The 14,139-nt window shown below is 49.5% G+C and overlaps 1 protein-coding gene across 1 annotated transcript; it reads left to right on the forward strand.

Annotated features, from left to right (window-relative positions):
* Positions 1-344: 344 nt before the first annotated feature.
* On the forward strand, positions 345-8,943 carry tfap2b (transcription factor AP-2 beta). The gene is given in 8 exon segments (XM_029849784.1): positions 345-484; positions 2,431-2,892; positions 3,849-3,903; positions 4,843-5,062; positions 5,165-5,283; positions 5,522-5,619; positions 5,621-5,664; positions 7,887-8,943. Coding segments are annotated over 8 exon segments (1,335 nt in total). The 5' UTR covers positions 345-436; the 3' UTR covers positions 8,176-8,943.
* The last annotated feature ends 5,196 nt before the right edge of the window (positions 8,944-14,139 follow it).

Below are 14,139 nucleotides of genomic sequence, written 5' to 3' on the forward strand. Positions count from 1 at the left end.
AGGGAGAGGGAGGGCGAGAGGGGGGAAGGGAGGGAGAGAGGGAGAGGGAGAAGAGAAAGATAGAGCAAGAGGAAGAGAGAGAGAAGAGCGAAGGAGAGGAAGAGAGAGGGAGGGAGAGAGAGGAGAGAGAGAGAGGGAGAAGAGAAAGGGAAGAGAGAGGGAGAGAGAGAGAGGAGAGAGAGAGAGGAAGGGAGAGATAGAGAGAGAGGAAGAGAGAGAGGAGAGAGAGTGAGAGGGAGAGAGAGGAAGGAGAGAGAGAGAGAGGAAGAGAGAGAGGAGAGAGGGAGGGAGAGAGAGAGAGAGAGGAGAGAGAGAGAGAGAGAGAGAGGAAGAGAGAGAGAGAGAGGAGGAGAGAGAGAGAGAGAGGAGGAGAGAGAGATGGAACATCACGTCTTCTCTTGGCTGCATTCGGTTTTCTGACACCGGAGAAGCGACCATGCTGTGGAAACTAGTAGAGAATGTCAAGTATGAAGATATTTATGAGGTAACTTCCTTTTTTGTGTCTTCGGAAAGTGACTGAGATAATTTTTGAACTTTTAATTGATAGTGGAGTAAGTGGTGACGTTGTGAGGTGTTCCTGCGGGCCCGTTCCGCTGTCCTGACCGAACCGGGCCCGTTCCGCTGTCCTGGCCGAACCGGGCCCGTTCTGCTGTCCTGGCCGAACCGGGCCTCGTTTTTATCGGTGGATGAATATTTGAAGCTCAATTCGCGCTTTGAGAAAATATAAATGGTTTCTTTAAAACACGTTTCTCGGCTTTTAACGTTTTATTCTCAGAATTCAAACGCTTGTTGTTAACTTGTAAATTTAAAAAATATAATCGCTTATTTTTGTTATTTTTTGCGGCTTTGCTCCAACAACACTACAAAAAAAACAACCGGAAAATACCTCCGCACGAGAGGCCGGCTCGTGCTGAATGGGCGCGAGCACAAACCGAGACGCACACAAAAAAAAGGCAGCTCGCGAGGCCCCATGACTGGAGCCCGGTGGGAAAGCCTTGTCTCGTGGCGCACATGGCTTTTCTCTCACGGCGCGAGGGGAGGGGAGGCTTCGTGACGCCCGGTGAGTCCACAATGGAGAGTTTAATCGCTCCTTTCTCCACTGACACCGCTCACACGAGCCGTCTCGCGCGCCTCGCGGAGCGTCTCGTGTGTGCAGCTTCACGTGAGCTCCTCCAAAAGGCAGCTGCAGCGCCGCGGGAGCCCGAGCTCCATTCAGGAGGAGTCAAGAGTCAAATGACTCCGGTCTTTATGTGCGGGGACGTTTTTAAAGAAGTGACAATAAAATGTAAATATTGGGCATAAATCAGAGGGGGCAGTCCAAACGATAGAATAGCGCGTGCTATCTGGGAATTTATTTACGAACAAGAAATATACGGTGCGTGTGTGTTGTTGTTTTTTATGGTTTTTAAAAACACAACAACAAACGAGGACAAACAGTAAAACGACGCACATTTTCATACATGGAGTAAATAGTTCCTAGAACCTTGGTGAGCCGACGGGGGCGTGTTGGCCGGGAGGTAGCGACACCATGATGAGCTGAAAAAGATTTATTTTAGAAGATGTTGGTTGTTTTTCCCCTCCCCGTCCTTAAATCTGACGGGTCACTGCGGTTCATGGAACCAAACGCTGGATTCTGTTGAGCATGCGGGTCCAGCTCGGCTATGACGTCAGACTGACTTTGGCTTCAGTGCAGTTTGTGTTTTGCAGCTTCCCCAGAAACCGGTTTAAGTGTCGGGAAACGGTTCTTTGGTTGCGTCAGGTGCTTCCGGGCCCTTTAACGTGCGTTCGTGGAGGGATTTCCTCACAGCTCCCGCTCGCGCACTTTAGCTCCTGCTGTTCACGCGTCCTTTCTGCTCTCCACGGAATTTAAACGTCACTCACGATTGCGCGGCGGCTTCACGCTCCGCGTGTCGCCAGTCCCCTGCTCCGCGCACATTAATATTCCTGTAAGTCTCAGTCATGAATAACAATTACACCGTGCACCGGGGGTAGAGGCGGCGCGTGACGCGCGCCTTCAGAGCGGCGGGCAGCTCCGGGCGGAGGAAGGTGCCTCGTGGAGCTGTAGGACCAGGGCCGGCTGCTCATATAAAGCCTCTGGTTTTTTACCTGGAGTGACTTTAGCCACAACTTTCCAGTAGTCTTCAGTTTTACCGTGATACAGAGCGAAGGGGGTTCCAGATGCTGGTCCACCCCTACTCCACTGCGGTGAGTTCAAGTCTTCCTCGTTTATTCCGCAATTCTTTTGAATCTTGGAGGTTTTCGTTCCGAGTCATTTTCAGGGAGACCATAATACTTCCCCCCTCGGGGCTTTTATAAGGTTTTTGTTCGACGGTTCGGTTTCGTGGCCAGAGGCGACAGACCCCAACAACTCCTCACTGATCCCAAAGGCCCCTGTGTGGCTTAGTTCACCTATTTCTGCTTCTCTCTCAGGACCGTCACGACGGTGTCTCGAGCCACAGCTCGCGCCTGTCCCAGCTCGGTTCCGTGTCGCACGCGGGGCCCTACTCCAGCGCGCCGCCGCTGTCTCACGCGCCCTCGTCGGACTTCCAGCCTCCGTACTTCCCGCCGCCCTACCAGCCTCTCGCTCACTACCAGAGCCAGGACCCGTACTCGCACGTCAGCGACCCGTACTCGCTGAACTCCCTGCACCAGAGCCAGCAGGGCGCATGGGGGGCCCGGCAGCGGCAGGACGTCAGCGGGGACCGGATGGACGGCTCGGCTCTGCTGGCGCAGCCGCGGGCCTCGCTGCCGCAGCTGTCCGGGCTGGAGCCGCGGCGGGACTACGGCAGCGTGCGGCGGCCCGACGTGCTGCTGCACTCCGCTCACCCGGGACTGGAGCCCGTTCTGGGCGACGGGCTGCTGCAGGGGCTGCACGGGATGGAGGACGTGCAGGTGAGCTGGAGCTACACGCACATGTGGCACTTTTTGAGCATTTCGCTTTTAGTATGTTTGCGTATTTATTTTTTTAAAGTACAAAAATACACAATCGACTGATTATAAGTCTGCTATTAGTACTGCTATTATAAATTGTATCGCAGACGCCAAAAATAATTGAACTAAAAACATGACTTCGATAGCAGGAGCGTGCACGCAGCTCCTAAAAGCTGCGAATGTTGATTTTTAAAGACAATGACCTTAGTTTTGGGTCCGCAGGGCTCCTCCCAGGGCACCAACGGCCCACATGCAAAAAAGCTGAGATATAGGAAAAAAAAATAGGCCGCAAAACTGCATTTACAAAGCTTAAAATATTATTAGTGGTAGCAGCATCGAATCCCGAAGGTTCAGCTCAGATCGACTATAAACCGGTTTCATCTCCCATCACTCGCCTCGGGACAAACGTCACCAATTGTTTTGCCATTTAACCTCCACAATAGATTCTAATTTCCGGCGTCTCGCATTTGTGTCATGTTATTAACCCAATATGAATTTGTTTTAGCACATTCTTTTTTTGTGTGCGCGCGTGTGGCAGCATCAAGCATTTATGAGAGGGAATTAATCTGGCAGGATGATAAATCAGGTGGACGGATGAGAAAAGGGTCGCTTCATGACGAATAAAGTGGAGAATGGAGCGATTTTATCAGCGGTTCATTATTATTATTATTATTATTATTATTGTTATTATTATTGTTGTTGTTATTAATCTTATCATTATTATTATTGTTATTATTGTTATTATTGTCATCATCAAACGGGTTTGTTTAATTCCTGATTGAAAAAATGAGACATTAATTTTCCACAGGAAGCATTTCTATGACGTCTAATTGGATTTTATTTAATCTTTTAAAATAAAACTGCGGTGTGTTTTGTGCAGCAATAATTATATTTTTTTTTTATTAATCCCGATTCAGACAATTGAAGACACCAACGGAACGAACATCCTGGATCAATCAGTAATTAAGAAAGGTAGGAAGGATGAGCTTAATTCTGCATGTTGACGTTTGGGGGAGCAGACTCGGACCTCTCTGGCGTTTCTGCCCCCCCAACCCCAAGATCTGCCCCCCACCCCAAGATCTGCCCCCCCGCCCCCCCCAAGAATCTGCGGCTCTCTAGCCTTCGGCCGTCCGCCTCGAGGACTCTCTAATCCCGCGGCTTTGACTCGCAGGCGTCGTGCCTCTGACAGGCTGCCACGCCGCCGCCCTGATGATGTGCGCTGATTAAGTTACGGGATGTTGAGTGACTGAGCTCCCCGCGGGGCATTTAAGCCGCTGATGTAATAAATGGCAGCGCTCGCGGAGATCTCGTGAGCTCGTTTAGAGCTAATCTGTGGTATTATCCCCCGCGGAGCCATCAAAAAAAAAAAAAAAAAACCTCGCCATTGCCCTCCGCGCACGAGGCCTGCATGGATGCTGCCCTTCTCTCCCGCCACGAGCGCGAGAATCTGCACGCGGGATGAAGGAGAGTCGTTGTGAAGCTGCTGGGAGTTAACGTGCCCGCGAGGAGGTGGTTAATGCGATTTGGGTACGCGAACCAATCAGCAATCGATAATATTGTAATGAGACCGTCGCGCGACATTAAATAACAGTGAAGGCGCGGCGCGTGGTCGCCTCATTAGGCCACGACCGCCCTCCACGCGCGCTGATTCACCGCATTAAGTGGAGTTTAAATTCATCTTCACGTCATTTGAATTATTCAAGTAAATATAACAAGATAATCCGAATTTTAAACAACGATGTTAAAAAAAAAAAACACCAAAACCAATAGGAATAAATCTTAATATATCAATGAATTAATAAAAGCACCTGAAACAACTGCAGTTTATAATAGCAATTCTAAGGTAAAATAAAGTGTAATTTAAGCTCTATGAGCGAGAAGCACCTGTAAATTGTAACCTTTGTTTTTCAGTTCCAATGCCTCATAAGAACATGGGCTCTCTGATGCTAGGGAAGGACGGCCTGATCGGAGGGGTGACGGTCAACATCAACGAAGTGTTCTGCTCGGTGCCCGGCCGCCTGTCGCTGCTCAGCTCCACCTCCAAGTACAAAGTGACCGTAGGGGAGGTGCAGAGGAGACTGTCCCCGCCCGAGTGCCTCAACGCCTCCCTCCTGGGGGGCGTGTTGAGAAGGTACGAGAAGGACGGATGCGGGCAGGCCCGCGTCCTGCTAATTGTCCGTCGACATTGCTGCCTATTTGTGATGTCCATGCAACTTTGTGCGGTTTTCCACAGAGCCAAGTCTAAAAACGGTGGGAAATGTCTTCGAGAAAAGCTGGAAAAGATCGGACTCAATTTACCTGCTGGGCGACGCAAAGCTGCCAACGTCACGCTACTAACGTCTCTCGTCGAAGGTGACTTACCGGCTTGCACGTCACAAGCATTGAAAAAAAGTGTATCAAACGTTTGCAACTGCGGATGAAACGCTCTGTCTTCCAAACACTGAGGCTCCATTCAGGCTCATTTTACACATTCCAAACAGTTCAAATCACCCTCATGGTGCAAAGCAGCTTGTGTAGTTTATCTGCCTACCTGCAACACTTTTGGAGGCCTTTACCTCCTCTGTCCCCCCCCCCCCCCCCCCCCCCCCAGGTGAGGCAGTACACCTGGCACGGGACTTCGGTTACATCTGCGAGACGGAGTTCCCCACCAAAGCCGTGAGCGAGTACCTCAATCGGCAACACGCGGACCCCCAACGAGCTGCACACGCGGAAAAACATGCTGCTGGCGACAAAGTGAGGTGTGATGGAGCGTTTGATTGGATCGTGTTCCCTCAGTCTTTTACCGGCCGCCACATAGAATATAGAATATAGAATAATACATAAGACTGTAATGACATTACGCCTGCGTAGCTGGTTTCCAATCGGGATGTGGCTCTGAGAGTTGTAAGGGAGGGGGGACAAGGGCAAAGTCGTGAACTAAGTCGGCTAAAAGATATTTTCCATGTCAATGTTGTCGTCATTAAAACGTCCCAGAGGTCCGGCGCCGTCGCCCATCTGCGGCTCCAGATCTGTTGCTGCGGTTACAGGGTGAAAAACGGGGCGTGCACGTTTGATGCATTAAATCACGGTGAAATTAAACTCTCTCATTTTGCCGGGGCCCCTCTGGCCCCTCTTAAAGACGGGCCCCGGGGCACAAAGCTCTCCTGCCCCCTCCTACATCAGGCCCCTGAACGCGTCATTGACATTTGTAAGAGACGGCTAATGAAAGGAATCAAACTTCGTAGGATCTAACCTTTAATAACAAGGCTGATTGAAAATGGAGGCCGTTTGATTCGTTTGGGTAATGTGTGTTAAATCTGAGCGCTAAATAACGCCAGCTTTCATTTCCACCTCTTGACTTTTGGATGCAAATGAGTTTAACGAGTGAGTTTAACGAGTGAGTTTAACGAGTGAGTTTAACAAACGTGACCGGATCACCTTTACACAAGGCCCAGACGAAGCTGCTCTTAACGCCCCCCCCAAGATATTAAAAAATATGAACTTTAAGTTGTGCTAAGTGCACGTTTGACCTCAGCTGTTTGCACTTTTGTGCCTAATTTAAGAATCTGTTATTACTTTTAGGAGCTGAGCTGCATCAAGAGGCCAAAAATATTGGTTGAACTTTGTTAAAGTGGCGTTTTTTCAGCAGATTCCTGATACTTGCAACAATGCTGCTGCTGTGTGTGTGTGTGTGTGTGTGTGTGGGTGTGTGTGTGTGTGTGTGTGTGTGTGTGCGTGCGCTCGGCGGTGAATGTTTGATGCTCAGAGTTAAACCTGTGTGCCGGTGCTGCCTGTTAGAAATTCATTATTTAGCAGTGAAGTGTTTCAACTCGTCAGAAAACAACAGCGAGGGCCGTGAGTGTCGCCCCGGGTGGCGGCTTCTCTTCAGCACCCCCCTCCCCCCCCCCCCCCCCACCCCAGCGGGTTCGGCCTGGCACAGGCCTGTCATTCATTTGCCGGGAGCCCTGCCCTTTAGGCCTGTGTGGTGTGTGTGTGTGGTGTGTGTGTGTGGGGGTGATCTTGAATATTAAATGTGGCCTTAATCCAGATGAAGACTTGCAGGATTTTGGTGAGAATAAAACCTGCCTGTTTGTTACTGCCGACACTTTAAATGTCAACTAAAGACATTTAAACTAAAGACTCATTTAATGACCAGTCAGGTGAATCACAAAGGTGCGCAGGTTTACAACCTTCTGGCTTTATTTCCTTTGATTCCTAAATTAAAGGCCCGTGTTTAGACATCGTGTGCGTTTAAATACTGATGACCACATGAAGGCTTGATGTCTTTAAATGAAATGGTTTGAAGTTTCATGTGTTAAATTACTGAATGAGTTCATTTTGCAGATTTGAAATGGGAATGAAAAACAAATTAATCAATTTATTAGGTTTGATTATATTTAGTGACTCAAATTTAAATTTATTTTTAAAGATTTCTGCACGTGAAAAATGAGACATGGGAAAATCTAAATAAATTAAAAAGAAGCCTTGTTTAATCGTCAGTTATTGTATTAACAATAGAAATATAGTAGAAAAAAACAAAAGTACTACTAATAATAATGTATTAATGCATTTTAAATGGTTTTTCTATTCTGTTACACCAGATATTAAATATATTCATATATTAAATCTAACAAAAGTATCATGTACTGATATATAACATATATTCCATAAAGGAGGCCGCTGTGTGTTTATGTCTGACTTAATTCACCCGGAGGCTCCTGCTGTCAGATTTAAAGCCTCAAATTTAAAGGCAGCAGCACAAATTCTGTGACCCTTCTAGTAATTGATATAAAAGTAATTATTCAGAAGGCAGAAACACTCCACGCTCAAAAGTAAGAGGCTCATATTTGATGATAAATGCTCTCAGGTCCCATAACGGTCCCTCTCTGACCCACCTCTCAAAACGAGACCGTCGCTGCTGGAAAACCTTTTAAAATGGTCCAAATTTTGTCTGAACAACAGTTTCCATTTCTCAGACAGCTGTGTAAAGAGTTCACAGACCTGCTGGCCCAGGACAGGACGCCCCTGGGCAACTCGAGGCCCGCCCCCATCCTGGAGCCGGGCATCCAGAGCTGCCTCTCCCACTTCTCCTTCACGCACGGCTTCGGCTCGCCCGCCATCTGCGCCGCGCTCACCACCCTGCAGAACTACCTCACCGAGGCCCTCAAAGGACTAGACAAGATGTTCCTCAGCAACCCTCCCAACAACCGGCACGGAGACGCCGTCAGCAAGGGCGGCGACAAAGAGGAGAAGCAGCGCAAATGAGGAGGAGGACGTGACGAGGAAGAGCCGAGCGAGGGGCGGACACAGACGGACGGAGGCGTCGCGCCGTTAACTTCAAGCTTTACACCACTGCCGCTGACCCTGCCGCACACACCGGGGCCGAGGAGGAGGAGGAGGAGGGCAGAGGAAGATACCTGTGGGCCAGTGTTGCAGAGCACAGAGGGATCTTTCATCTGTGTTACGTTCTTTTCAGTCCCCCTGAGGACACGCTGGTGACTGTGTTACATCCATTTTGCTCCCTCTGCTAACATCCTGAGAGACTGTGATAGCAAGAAGCGTTGTGGTGTGTGTGAGTGGTGTGTGTGTGTGTGTGTGTGTGTGCGTGCGCGGCCTCGCACAGACAAAGCATTGTGGGTACGGACGCTGGTTAATTAGTATTATATCACTGAAACAGGTTTGTCTGTGAGGATGGGCGGCCGCTAATTTATGTGTGTAAATATTTATTTATATTAATTTAAATGACGGTTGTGTAAATAGGTGCAGCAGCTAGTTGGGTGTCGGCTATTTATCTGTGATTTGACCTTTGTGAGACAACACGGGGAGGGAGGGGGCAGGACTGGAAAAGTGTTTGTTTTTTTGTTTCTGTTCTCATTGAGCTGTTGTCATGGTGATGATGCTGATGCTGATGATGGTGATGATGGTGATGATGATGGTGATGATGATGATGATGATGATGGTAGACATGCTTCTAAGTGTCCAGTGATTTCATTTCTATCACATTGATAATAAACCATGTGTTTTATTACGGCAGGTGTGCAGCCACAAACGCTTCCTCGGGGATTTAGGTTAACGACCCATTTAAGAAAATAAAATAAGTGAATGATAATGGAGTTAAATAACAGACTGTTCTCACACAGCCGAACGGCAGAATTTATTCTGCTGTCTTTTTTCCTGCTTCAAGCAGCATCAAGTGGATCAAAACACAAATTCCTGCAGATAGAAACAGGGAGCGGCGGCCGTATCCCTGCGATATTCCCGATCAAAGCACCATCAGGAATATCGCTTCGTTCCAATCAACGAACCTCAGTGGAAATGACCAGAAATTTAGGGTAAAATACAGCGTTAAAAGTCATTATTCTTTATCTATGCTGACAATTGTTGTCATCAGACAAATTCTATTTTAGTAATTTGTGGTGATATTAATTAATGGAAAAAAGTTTATTTTAGGGATAAGGCAGAAATTAGAATTACACTCAAAGTTACTTAACAGCTGGAAAGAGCAGCAATTAGCTGAGTGTCGGAGTTTAAACGTGTAAAAATAGCAAAAATAGCAAAAGTCATACATAAATAAATGATCGAGGGCTCACAAACCTTAAAAAGAGATGCAGGACTTCAAAACACTTTAATTTCATAATAAAGCCAGCGAACAATTTAAATCACAAAAACCGAATATGGAGGATCATCACGAGCAAAAAATCATCGAGTCATTTTCAGAAATGATTATTTTCACTCCCTGGAATGAAAATTAAGTCATTTTCAAAACGCAAAAAAACGGCCGGTGACAAATGTCCTCATGATAAAGAGCCTCCAACAACTCCATGAAGTAAGTTATGAAGACTGAGAAAATCTGCTGAGGATTAGAAAACATGTGAAACACACACCACACACCACACGCACACACACACACACACACGCACACACACACACACACACACACACACACAGGGTGATAGATCTAGTCTTATTCCAGGAAGATAATTGGCTGTATTTTCCGGACAGTGAGGCCTCTCTTTCACAGACGCTCCTCTCCTTCTCGCACGAGCACGTGGGGAATAGAACCGTGCCTCGAGGGCCCGCGTGTGCGGTGGGATCTACCGCCGGTGCGCTAATGACGGGGGAGCGCGAGAGGAGCAGAGAGGAGTAGAGAGAGGCAGGAAGAAAGCTAATGAGAGGGGGGAGAGAGAGGGAGAGAGAGGGGGGGGGAGAGGGGAGGGGAGAAAGCTAATGAGAGGGATGGGGGTGATTGGGAGGGATGGAGAGAGGCAGAGAGAGAGGGGGAGAGGGGGAGACAGAGGGGGGAGACAGAGGGAGGGGGGGCAGAGGAGGGAGAGAGAGAGGGGGGAGAGAGAGAGAGGGAGAGAGAGAGGGGAGGAAGAGAGAGGGGGAGGAAAGAGAGAGGGGGGGGGGAGAGAGGGGGAGAGAGAGCGAGAGGGGGGAGAGAGAGGCCCGCAGGCCTCGTGTGACCCGTGGAGTGGAACGCCGCGTGACGCAGGTGCAGAGTTCAGCACCCGCGTGTCCGCGAGCGGTTTTAACTCAACAAAGGCAGGCAGGAAGCTGCTGAGGCAGCAGACAGGTTGGCGGGAACGGACCAACAGGGCGGGAAGTCCGAGCAGCCGAGACGTTCAAGGACGGGAACATTCACACATGCGAGGCCACCGAACGCACGCGCACGGCGCTCGTGCTCCGCATTCACACATGCGAGGCCACCGAACACACGTGCACGGCGCTCGTGCTCCGCATTCACACATGCGAGGCCACCGAACACACGTGCACGGCGCTCGTGCTCAGCATTCACACAGGCGAGGCCACCGAACACACGCGCACGGCGCTCGTGCTCAGCAGCGGCGCTATTTTACCAAAGCATCGATTCTAGACTGGAATTGTCAGTGTTAAGAGTCTTAACATGCAACAAAACAGCTTTTTTTTAAATTCCAAATCAACCTTAAATACACGAATGGTTTTAAGATAGAGAGATTCCAAAATTCCAAATTAATTAGCTTTAACTTTGAAATCAGGCCGACGCTATTTAACCTACATAAAGATGCTGGCAGGCAGGAACTCAAAGGATCTCATTCATTTTAAACAATTTAGAAACTATTTAAATGAACTTTCTACATACATCAAAGCTGAAGTACAATGATCACTGTCCACAGGTTCCATTTGTGTCTTTTATTGCCACATTTATGGACATTATCTGCTCTTTATTTAACATTTAATGCTATATTTTTCAGTCTTAAAATACATAACTACACCTCCACAGCGCTACAGATTTTTACTCAATAATTGTCTGGAACTAAATCCCACACACACAAACTGCACATGAAATCCAGCAAAATCCCATCTTAATGACCTGCAGTGGAAATAAAGACACAAATAAGCCTGAAAATTGATCATTCTGTGTCCTTTTAAAATCATTAAAATTGAGTAGAAACCAAATTCTTAAATAGGTCCAAAAAAAACCAGGTTCAGGACCCCCCAGAGATCCATTCAGTGCAGTTTAATATTGTGTGTTTTTTTGTATTATTTGCACACCTGGATGAAAAGGAGCAGCAACCACGAGCGTCCAATAAGCTGGACGTGTTACTGGCCTGTGATGAATTGGTGCTAATGGGAGGCCGGGTTTGGTTTTATGAAAATGTCATTTGTTGTTACTTTAATGAGAGGGCTGGTGGAAGGAAATCAGCTTATGGCCGCGGACGGCGCTGGCGAAAGCTCTGCTAATATTTGAGAAAGAGTGTGAGAGCAGAGCTGACAGCCTGACGCTCGTGTCTGCCGTCACTCACCTCAGCGAGCAGCCGGAGGAGCGCCGAGTCCCATCAGCAACGCCCCTGAGCATGCTGTCATGCAATGGGCTGTAAAAATGCTTATCCAAACACACACACACACAACACACCACACACACACCAACACACACACACACACACACACACACACACACACAACACACACACACACACACACACACACACACAACAGGGTATCCTGAATGCAGACACCCAAGTGCCGGTTGGAGTAATTCCTGCTCAGGGCGCTGTGCTCCAGGCGAGGCAGGCGCGTGCTGGATATTTCCATTATTCATTAATTTACTGTTTAACAAATCCTGTCATACTGAGCCTGAGTCGAGTTCACTCACACTCACGCACACACAAACGCACACACACACACTCACAGGCGCGCGCGGACCGAGACATTACAAAAACACACACTCGCTGCGGCGGGTGTCAGGCGTGGCAAATCGGCCTGTTTGATCCCGTCCTCCTCAACAAATGGGGAGAGAGCCATGAATAATAAGAAACGCAAAGCCTCGCCGGAACGAGGGAGCGTGACACCGTCTCACAAAAAGCCCGTTAGCGGGGAGTGAAGCTCTGCTGGGGCATCGCTGAGGGCCCAGGGTTCATTATATGAAGAGACAAAACAAACAGTTGGCACGGCCGTGATCGATACAAGAGCAAAGCTGCTCCGTGCACAAAGGGAGGAGGGAATCAGTCCTTTTTCTCAGAAGGCGCTCAGCCTTTCCGTTCCGTTCCTTTCCTTTCTTCCTTTCTGCTGCTTAGCGCTTTTCCCAGAGTCCAATAACGGGATAAGGATTAATATTGCATCCATGTTTTTGGCTCTTTTCCCTGGAAAAACAAAAGGCTCCACCAGGAAAGAGCCGAAGACGTGAGGGGTGATGAACCCAGGCTCTAGAACAATGACTTTTACTTTACCTTTCAGTCTACTTCACTTAATTAATTAACAGAGGAAGCCTCAAGGCAACAAATATTCATTATTTCACTGCTTCAAAAAATGCATTATAAATATTATAATGATACATTTGGGTCCCACAAATACATTTTACTCCAAATCACTCGGTAACCAAAGCCACCACTTGGTGAAGGAGAGAGATTTGACAGCAGAGCTGCAGGTGAGAGGAGGGTTAAAGCCCTCAAGTCCTGACTGCCAGAGAGGAAGAGGAGGAGGAAGAGGAAGAGGAAGAGGAAGAGGAAGAGGAAGAGGAAGAGGAAGAGGAGCCACTACTTCGTTCCTCAACCTGCTCCCTCCAGTCTGAGCTCCCTGGGTGGCGCCCACTTGATGTCATTAACATGTGACATATGTAGAGATGACTGGAAGGGGCTGCAGGCCAGAGGCTGCTGGGGCCGGGAAGGCAGACAGGCAGGCAGAGAGACAGGCAGGCAGAGAGACAGGCAGGCAGGGAGACAGGCAGAGAGACAGGCAGAGAGACAGGCAGGCAGGGAGACAGGCAGGCAGAGAGACAGGCAGGCAGGGAGACAGGCAGAGAGACAGGCAGAGAGACAGGCAGGCAGGGAGACAGGCAGAGAGACAGGCAGAGAGACAGGCAGGCAGAGATACAGGCAGGCAGGGAGACAGGCAGGCAGAGAGACAGGCAGGCAGAGATACAGGCAGGCAGAGAGACAGGCAGGCAGGCAGGCAGAGAGACAGGCAGGCAGAGAGACAGGCAGGCAGGGAGACAGGCAGGCAGAGATACAGGCAGAGAGACAGGCAGGCAGAGAGACAGGCAGAGAGACAGGCAGGCAGGCAGAGAGACAGGCAGAGAGACAGGCAGGCAGAGAGACAGGCAGGCAGGCAGGCAGAGAGACAGGCAGAGAGACAGGCAGGGAGACAGGCAGAGAGAGGCAGGCAGGGAGACAGGCAGAGAGACAGGCAGGCAGGCAGAGAGACAGGCAGAGAGACAGGCAGGCAGAGAGACAGGCAGGCAGAGAGACAGGCAGAGAGACAGGCAGGCAGAGAGACAGGCAGGCAGAGAGACAGGCAGGCAGGGAGACAGGCAGGCAGAGAGACAGGCAGAGAGACAGGCAGGCAGAGAGACAGACAGAGAGACAGGCAGGCAGGCAGAGAGACAGGCAGGCAGAGAGACAGGCAGAGAGAGGGACAGGCAGGGAGACAGGCAGAGAGACAGGCAGGCAGGGAGACAGGCAGAGAGACAGGCAGGCAGGCAGAGAGACAGGCAGAGAGACAGGCAGGCAGGCAGAGAGACAGGCAGGGAGAGAGACAGGCAGGGAGACAGGCAGAGAGACAGGCAGGCAGAGAGACAGGCAGAGAGAGAGACAGGCAGAGAGACAGGTTGATAGTGGGTGTGTTTATATGCCAGACGGCCCCTGTGCATGAATGTGTGTTTCTGGTGGCTCTGGGCGGAATGGGGAGGGCGGTGTGGGGGGGGGGGGGGGGGGGGGGGCAGCTTGCTCTATCAGGGGTCCTTGGACGTGC

This window comes from Takifugu rubripes, chromosome 16 (assembly GCF_901000725.2).
Source record: "Takifugu rubripes chromosome 16, fTakRub1.2, whole genome shotgun sequence".
Taxonomy (NCBI): domain Eukaryota; kingdom Metazoa; phylum Chordata; class Actinopteri; order Tetraodontiformes; family Tetraodontidae; genus Takifugu; species Takifugu rubripes.